Source organism: Coenobita brevimanus, chromosome 62 (genome assembly GCF_032717465.1).
Source record: "Coenobita brevimanus isolate Jiangsu-jjx chromosome 62, ASM3271746v2, whole genome shotgun sequence".
NCBI lineage: Eukaryota > Metazoa > Arthropoda > Malacostraca > Decapoda > Coenobitidae > Coenobita > Coenobita brevimanus.
The window spans coordinates 30,497,131-30,506,618 of record NC_137015.1 but is presented as its reverse complement, the minus strand read 5'-3'; the positions used below and the strand labels follow the sequence as shown (position 1 = coordinate 30,506,618).

At 45.8% G+C, this 9,488-nt stretch overlaps 1 protein-coding gene across 1 annotated transcript in view; it reads right to left on the bottom strand.

Annotated features, from left to right (window-relative positions):
* Nucleotides 1–347: 347 nt before the first annotated feature.
* The window catches only part of LOC145404117 (serine/threonine-protein kinase pim-1-like), an 18,876-nt gene continuing 9,735 nt past the window's right edge, over nucleotides 348–9,488 (bottom strand). The window contains exons 3-4 of the mRNA XM_080275739.1: nucleotides 2,101–2,307; nucleotides 348–1,486 (exon numbers count right to left, since the gene is read on the bottom strand). Of these exons, the coding sequence (XP_080131865.1) occupies nucleotides 983–1,486; nucleotides 2,101–2,307 (711 nt within the window). The 3' untranslated portion in view covers nucleotides 348–982. The remainder of the gene's footprint in view (nucleotides 1,487–2,100; nucleotides 2,308–9,488) is intronic.

Here is a 9,488-nt window from a genome sequence, read left to right as displayed (position 1 = left end):
ATAACCTGAATAGAGGAAGGAATGGAAAACTGCAAAATTGGGAGACTGAAAATTTGAATGGGATGGAGAAATCATCTATCACTAAGCTACCTATCTATCTACCCCCTCATACACACTGACAGACAGACACGCAAATAGGGGCTTACAATACACTACTTGATGAAGGGAGGGGGGTAAAAGGAGATGATAAACCAGGAATAATGAGAATTATTAAATGTGGCCACATTCTTGAGCCGATTATAGGAACAAAAAATCTCAAATTTTCAGAAAATCATTATAAATATTTTTCTCTTATATAAATTCTGAAGTTTTTTTTAAAACAGGAGAGGCCAGATTTTACAATAGGCTTTATTATTATTATTATACAGCTGAGCCACGTTCTTTCGTCCGTCCATTTCTTGCATCGCCTCTCGACAGATATCCTGGTTTATTGGAAGATCCGGGCAATAAACAACGATCCCGGAAAACACCCACCTTTTTTTTTCACTCGTCCCAAAGCTTATACTGAAACGAAACCACTGCCAGTATAAAATGTGTGGCTGCCTGGTCGTACAACAGGTTTTTGACAGTGTCTTTTGCTTCTGCTGTCATGGTTGCTGTGGTTGTAGGGTAGCGGTGGTTAGACAGGTTTTCGGCACAGTCTTTTTTGCTTCTGTTGTCATGGCTGGTGTGGTTGTGTGGTAGTGGTGGAAGCAGTGGATGAGATGGTGGGTGTGGTGTGGTGGCGTGCAGGGGGCGGGGGAGCAGCATCTTTGGCCTGAGCTGTGGTGACCGACACACACTTGAGCAATGACTCCGGTCCTGTACAGGGAGGGTCTATGTACACTATGTTACACGTCCAGCACCAAAATAAATTAAGTCCTTTACACTATGATACACTGGGGTGAGGACTGCAGGGGAGGGCAGGGCGGGGCTGGGAATTTGGGGGAATTTAGGGGCATATCGGGGCGGGCCATTACAGCACCACTATCGGGGGCCGCCATCAAAGGCTCTCCTGCGATGAGGTTGAGCACTTGTCACTGGTGGAGGTATGATGGGGGCGGGGGGGTGCAGGGCAGAGCCAGGGGTGGGTCAAGATGGTGTCCAGAGAGGGTCGCTCAGAGGGCCTTAACCGCAGGCACCACCTCACCAAGTGTTGACAGTCCTCTCCAACATTACTTCTAAACGTCACACGCCCTGCCAAAATCTGATGATCATGCTCGAAGGGAATATCGCCGCACACCATATCATACAACAACACTCCAAGGGACCAAACTGTTGCTGGAACCCCTTCATACTGGTTGTGCCTGATCCATTCTGGTGGGGAGTAGACGCGTGTGCCATCAAAGTCCGTATAGCTCTTGTCTGACAGGAGGGCACCAGAGCCAAAGTCAATGAGTTTGAGGAGGGGGCGACCCTTGCTGTCCTGTGTTACTAGCAGATTCTCATCCTTTATATCACGGTGGATGACCCCAGCGCTGTGGCAATCTCGCACAATGTCAACCACCTGCAGACCAAATGAAATAATGATGTTAGTGATGATATTACAACTCCAAATTGTAAAAACCTGTCTGCTCTGCTCAGCTGAATACTTCTAAAATACACTAAACTAGCCAAAAAAAGTAATCTTCTAGTATTAACACTCAGCATACTTCATTAGGGGGAGGCGGTGGCTCAATCGGTAGAGAGGTGGCCTGCAGTCTTAACGGACCCAGGTTCGAATCCCGGCTGGGGCAGGGAACAGTTTAAGGATTTGAATTTCATTGAATCAGGCTTTACTGATCTACCAGAAGACCCGCCAAAATGTCGTAAAAATACCCCCCCCTAATACCAATATACAATTCCTGTATGAGACAGCCTTAGCATGTTTCAATATGGACGGTGAGTGTTAGCGCCGAAGTGGTGACATGTAGAGGTGTTGGTATGTAGGAGGACTGCTGGGCCTTGAGAGCAGGCTGTGAAGCCTATGCCCAGAGTCAGACAAAATCATAAAATATTGGTTTAGTATTATCCCCATCCTAATCAATGCATGCTGTTATGCTAAGGAGAATGAATACAGTCTCCACCTAACATTAAAGTTCTATACAGTAAAGTGAAAATGACGATCAAGTTGTTACTGACCTGCCTGAAGAGCATCCTGGCCTCCTGTTCGGGTATGACCTTCCTCTCTGTGATATAGTCAAAGAGGTCCTTGCATGGGTCAGGCCGCTCAAACACCAGGAGGAAAGAGTCGTCACGCTCAATCCAGTCCAGCAGCTTCACCACGTTTGTCACATGGGTCACTCGCAGTAGCAGTGCCACCTCCCTGGGGGCACGACGACCCTCGACCTGCAGACAATAGAAATTACTGGCTTAGTGGGATATTTAGTAGGCAGGTAAAACAAGAATAGTGTTACATAAAAACTACCACCACATCTCCCACAACACCAACTTTCAAATCTGCAAAACAAAAAAGTTTTTAGTGGTATATATAAAAAGAAAGTTACATAAACACCTGTAGCTACAACTTTTCCCAAAAAACTTGGGCATTTAGTAGAGTTTGTAGAGGACTCATGGAAAAAGGAATGCAACAGTTCTTTGTACAGAAGAGGAATTTTGTGGTATGTGTAGAATGGTACTGCTACAAAGACACAAAAGGTTTATGTATAATAATACCGTCGTCATTTCTCTGAGGGTGAATAAATACCGAACACTCAACCTGCAAGGCGAAAGGGATATTTTGTGGGATGTGCAGATGGAAGGGAAGGGCAACTGTGATGGGACTGCTACAAAAATAAAAATAAAAAACTTACGTACGACATACCTATTGTGCATAGAAAATCTAGAAAAAACAGCAGAGAACGGGTATTTTGTGGGACATGCAGAAGAAACCTCTCTAGTCCTTTATATCTTCATCTCAGTACTGTATCTCCCTCTCTGGAATGAGGTAGTCTGACAGGTTCTGGGTAGAATATAATGACAGGCTAGTGGACATACTACTAATAACCAGTTTTACCTTCACATACTTTCCTCCCTCCCTACGTGGTATGCTTCCTCCCCTTACTCAAATCCTACCCCTCTCTCCCCTTTCCTCCTCCCCTTTCATTTAAATCACTCCCTGTACACCACCCCATCCCTCTGTACCCTACCCCTTTTACCTATATCTGTCTATCCACCTTTCCTTCCCTCCCAGTCCTTTCCTTCCTCCTTTTTACTCTTACCACTGCCTCTACCCTACCCTTCCCTCCTCCACTACCCCTCCCCTTCTTCCCTCAACCCCCCCCCTCCTCAACAGAGTTCACCGGCCGAACCACATTCCTCACAAGGTCTCCCACCTCCCTTACCTCCACAACCATCACCCCTCCTACCCTTCTCTCTCTCTCGCTCTCTTACTACAACAACTACTACCTCTCACTCCCTCTCCTCCTACTATCCCCACTTAAACGTACTTTTCCCATTCACTACTTGTCTCTCACCTTCTTCCCGTCACTTTTTCTAACTTCCTCACTTCCATACTAGTATATATTTAATTTCTTACCATGTCAATTTCTTCCTCTTCATCATCAAGCAATGTATCAACAACCATTATCAAAATATTTATTGTATTTGGAAAGAGAGAAAAAGAGAGAGAGAGAGAGAGAGAGAGAGAGAGACCAAGAAAAGAAGCGAGACGGAGACAAGAGATGAGGGGAGCTAGAGGGGAGAGGGGGAGGGACGGAGGGGGTAGGTAAAGGTATGCATGGAATCTCCGTTACCTCACACCTGTCACCGTACACACCTGTCGTCTTACACTTGTTTCCTTCACTCATTAGACAAGACTGTAATACTCCACTGTGCATCTTTATTCCAATTTTTAGCATGCATGAATTAACTCTGATCTTGTTTTGCTCTCTCTCTCTCTCTCTCCAGGATAAGTCCCATTCTACTCTCTTTCCCTTCCAATTTGTGACTATTTCATTCACCTTGCCATCCACATACAGCTTTTGTCCATTCCTACAAATCAATCCTTCTAGGTATGCTTACGTATGAGGCAAAGGAGTGGGGGAGGTGTGCATGGTAGTATGAGTAGGAAGGTGTGATAAAATATAAGGAAAGGGGGAAGGTGTATGAGCTGGGAGAGTATTATGATAGTTAGGTGTAAGGTATGTGAAGGAGGATTACGTAAAGAGAGAGAGAGAGAGAGAGAGGGGGGGGGGTTACGATGGAATGCGGCATTAAGCTACGGAACAGTCAAGGGGATGAAGGAGAGGTTATGTCGAGAGGGTGAAGGATGGACAGTAGGAAAGAGGGGTTTGAGTATGGGGTGAGAGGTGAAGGACTTGGGTGCGTGAAGGAAGGGAGGGTACGGGGGGGAAAAGGGGGAGTGAGGGACGTGTGGTACCAAGAGTAAGGCTGGTACGGGTTGGGTACCATGCCACACGCTGGTATGTGGGGCACGCACGAAGGCAGGAAAGCTGATAGTAGGAGTAGGTGCCCAGTAAGAGGCAAGAAGGAAAAGCTGAAAAGCAGAGGAGTAGACAGGATGAATGTTTGGTAGGTACAGAGGTAAACTAGACACAATCAGGAAGGGAAAGTCTGAGATTGGCAGGTACATTAACAGTAAATGGTAAACAGGCAGGTATATAAATAGAAAAAAATAAGTGGAGAGAGAGAGAGAGAGAGAGAGAGAGAGAGAGAGAGAGACGAGACGAGACGAGAAGGAATGTTGTGGTTTAAACGTTGGAGGAAATTTTCACAGAACTCTCTCCTCCTCGCTGTTGCTGGACACATACCGTAAAGTTGCACCTGAGAGAGAGAGAGAGAGAGAGAGAGAGAGAGAGAGAGAGAGAGAACGGAGTACATTCCAGACTATCTTACGGTCCAAGAATCTCACCCCCTCCCCCTCTTCCTCCTCATCCCCCCTCACTCTCCCCCACCTGTCTCAAAAACTGACCAGAGGAATGTGTGATCGTGCATATGGGCTTAAATAACTGTCTATCTGCTCAGACCTTATCTATTTCCCGGTGTACAGTTACATACCAACCTGTCTGCTGAAGTTATTTGTTTATCTATCTACCGTATCTATCTGGTACTATTCATTTTTCTGTCACATATCTACCATTCTGATGTTGTATCTGTTTATCTATGTACCGTATCTATCTGGTACTATTCATTTTTTTTTTTTTACACTCACGCAGCTCGTAAATCTTCCTCCTTTCAATCCATTTTTTTTTTTTCAATGCAAGAAAGATGGAACCAAAGGCCAGGGGCCCACAATAGCGTTCCTTCCAAGAAAAAAACAAAAACAATACAAAAGAGAGCCAAATTCAAGATCCGTTCATTTCGAGATGCCTGGACACATTGCGTTTGAAAGACTGGAGATCATAGGAAGTAGGAAATACAGACAGAGGGAGAGAGTTCCAGAGTTGACCTGTTTACCTGTATTATCACAAAACTTTATGTCGGCCTAAAGCTGACATACTGTACACGCACGTACGGCATGTATCTTGTGCTACTCATCTAGCTATAACTTTGACAATGGCATATTTGTTTATCACCCAAACCTCGATATTTGTCCCACCCTAAGAAAAGTGAAGAAAAAAGAAAGCCAAATGCAATACCTGTTGATTTCGGGACGCCTGGACAAGATGCAGTCATAACACTGGACATCCATCTACTCCTCCCACCCAGCATTCCCCCCTCCAGCACGTCCCCCACTCCAACCGCCTTAACCCTCCTTCCCCCATCTTGACCACCTGCCTACACTCACCAGTCCTCTCTCGCCTTCGCACCTGCCTAACCCCTCCCCGTCCCTCCTCTCTTTGCCTCATCTCAGCCTGCATTATCCCCCCACCCCACTTCGACATAACACCTGCCTACCTCCCCCACTCCTCCCTCGGCCTCATCCCCCTCCCCCGCCCACCTCCCATTTACATCACCTGCCTACCCTCCCACACCCACACTTATCCTTCCACCAGCTGCTGCCTCAATCCTCACCTGCCTCACCCCCTTCCTGCCTCATCCTCACCTGCCTCTCACCTACCTTGCACCTGCCCTAATAATGCTCACCTGCCTCTCCTCCCACCTGCCTGTCATCTGCCTATTCCTGATTCGCATCACTCCTGTCTTAAATATATCAAACATAACCTGCCTCTGTTTCAGTTCTGCCTCATCCCTAACTGGCCTCTCTCATAACTCCCCCTCTAACTGCCCTTTCCCCTTCCTTCTTACTCCTCCATCCTGACATGGGCAACAAAAGCCTACCCATACCAATGATCATTCTTACCCAAACCCACTCCTTACGCCTTACATAACTCTCTCTCTCTCTCTCTCTCTCTCTCTCTCTCTCTCTCTCTCACACACACACACCGCCATATGTTTGTAAATAGTTGAAGACGGAGGAGGGGGTGGAGGCAGGGGAGGGGTTTAACGAACAGGGAGGGCTTACGTAAAGGCTTTAAGACGCTAAACAGAACAAAAGCCGCACCTGCTGTACAACGGAATTTGGTAGTAATAATAATAATAATAATAATAAACACCAACAACTTACTAAACAATCTTCAATTTACAGTATACGCCTTAACCTCATGGTCGATGGGAGATTCTCAGAACAAGTAGTGTTAAACTGAAGCATTCCACACAACTTAAGCGAGTCCACAGTAATAAAAGGGTACCTAGTAAAATAATAATAATAATAATAATAATAATAATAATAATCTTTACTTTTAGCCTATATGCCAGCCTGTGATTATAAAGCTTAACAAAATCGTATATGTTATGATAAAAGAGGTACTGAGGTGATCTATATCAGTTACGGTATTCTGCTAAATTAGCCACACCCACACTCACTTCCAATCAAACTCCACATCAAACCCACTCCGACACACACACACACACACACACACACACACACACACACACACACACAAATAACGCGCACTCTTCCAATCAAACTCCACCCCAAACCCACTCCACAACACTGCTTACCCAAGAGAAACAATCAGGGGCTTACGCAACCTGTACAGCCAATTGTGGGGAGTCAGCGGAATGCAGACTTGTATAACGCCCCCTCAAGCGAAATCACGGTTAATCCCGCAAAGGTCAACAAAACAAACCCAGCATTATATAACAAAACCCGGAAATTAAACTGAACTCAAAAAGCGAAATCACGTAACGCTACCCATTAAAAAAATCAAAATATCTGGGTGAATTTCCATATATGTCACGGAAACACGTATTCTCTAACGAACCTCTGAAAGAAATAGAGAGGAGTGAATCGGCATCAGAGAAAATTACGAGCGCACACAATCCTACTTATAAACTTCAAAATATATACTACACAAAAGTCTTACGCAGCGGCCATTATAAAGAATTCTGGCAGTAATAACGAACCCTACACCCACACACGAGAGCCCCCGCAAAGAGATCCAAGGGACTTAATTTTCCACCTTAGCAAACCCAACGAGTGAAACGCACCCAAAACGCACCCACAGCAACCTATACAGACCGCCCACAGGGCAAGGGAGAAAAAAAAAAGTACCCCGGACAAAACGCCACATTTCACACCCGTACCCAAGGACTGGAAACGCACCCAGAGTACCCGGGCACTTCAAACGAACCCCCAGACGCACTTTAAATGGTACCGTACCCAGGAATTAGTGGGTTAGGTTTTAGTGCGGGTGTGTCTACGTGTCTGATGTTTATGGCTTGGTAGAGTGTTTTAGAGAGGGTGTATAAAAGTGAAGTCTTAAATGTATGTTTGTCTGCTTTAAAATCTATCATGTGTTGAAAGTGGTTGAAAGTGAGTATATAAGGATGTTTTTCAATGTCCAAAAGTGCATTTCGGTGTTTCAAGCGCATGGTGAGTCTTAAAAACGAGTCTATATAAGTCTTCAACTGTTCAAGTGAGTTTTTAAAGTATCAAGTGTGCGGGGGTGTTTTACGGTGTGCGGCGAGTGTTAGAGGGGAGTATGGACGAGCTGTAAATGGTACTGAGTAGGTATGAGTACTGTGGCAACATTCAAGGATCACTGTTTACAAGTTTCTCAGCCAATGGTAGGGTGCGTGTGGTGCATGTGCTGGATTTTTGTGGAGGGAACTTCATGATTTTAACCTTTTTTAAAACTTTTACATAACTTTTTTTTTTCTCCTAACGATTTCACTCAATTTTGGAGCACTTCTCGAACTGAAGGGCTCTCCAAAGCTGATTATAATCGTATGGCGGCAGAAAAAAAAAAAGAAAAAAAAAAAAAACACGTAGTCGGGGTGAAGTGGCTGAGGTATTTTCATTTTTCTCGACGTCTTCAAACCTAGTTGCACACACACACACACACACACACACACACACACACACACACACACACACAGTACCTTGGCCATCTGTATCTTGAACTAGTTGCGCTCTTCGCTAACATCGGGTGATCTTATCCAACTGAGAAACGTTCTAGCACTGACTTCAGAATGCACCCCATGGTTTACAACGCATACCGGTATCACACACCATAGCAACCACACTTTAAAAGGCGCCTAACAGGGCCACCTCGCAACGCATCTCACACGCACTTTCCAACGTTAAACACACTACAACGCACCTCACACACACACACACATTTACACCCCAGGAATCCACCTAACAAGGGGCCTCAAACCCGTGGCTGGCTGGACCCAGAACAGACTCCAGACGAACCCAGGCGCTGAAACGCACCCAGGCGTCCCCTATACGGCTTAAGGACCTACGTAACAGCCTAGGAATTACCACCTTCCCTGCCTGCTTACCCCTTTCCCTGCCATCTGCCTTCCCTTTCCTTCCTTAACTACACTTCCTTGCCCTCCCTTCAGTACCCTTTCCTCCTCCTTAATCGCTTCTTTCTTGCCTTCCCTCATAATCTCCTCTCTCCTTCCTACCTACTTTTGCTACCTTCAATTTCCTCTATCACTGCTCATTCCTTCCTGTCCTCCATCCTACCTACCCTTTCTTCTTTCCTTTCTTACACTCCCTCCTCTCTCCCATTACTTCCTAACTCTATTTTCTTCACATTTTACTCTATTTCCTTTCCCCTACTTCCATACATTCCTCTCCCCCTACACTCTACTCAGTGCGCCAAAACAAGACGGAGGGAAGGAATGAGGGAGGAGTGCAGGGGAGGGAGGGAGGAAGAGCGGTCATTACCCCACTCCTCCCTCCTCTCCCTTCCTCCCTCCCTCCACCCTTACCTAAGCCCCTCCTACTCCTATTCACTACCACCCACGCTTTCAAATCCGAAGTCCTTATTTCTAACCTCTAAACCACCTACAGACATGGGATACGTACTGTGGTATTGATTTTCTTATAACCACAAGATCGGAGAGTAAAATAGTATGAAGTGGTAGATATAAATAGTTTTGTGGGATAACTGCGAATGAGAGAGGAAAAATAACGATCACTGAATGGTAACACTTCCCTCCCCCCTTCTGCTCCCTTTCCTCCCTCCTCCTCTTACCTCCCACCCACTTCCTCTGCCCCTATAAACCCCTCCCCTACTCATTCTCGTACTACAACCATCGCCACTACA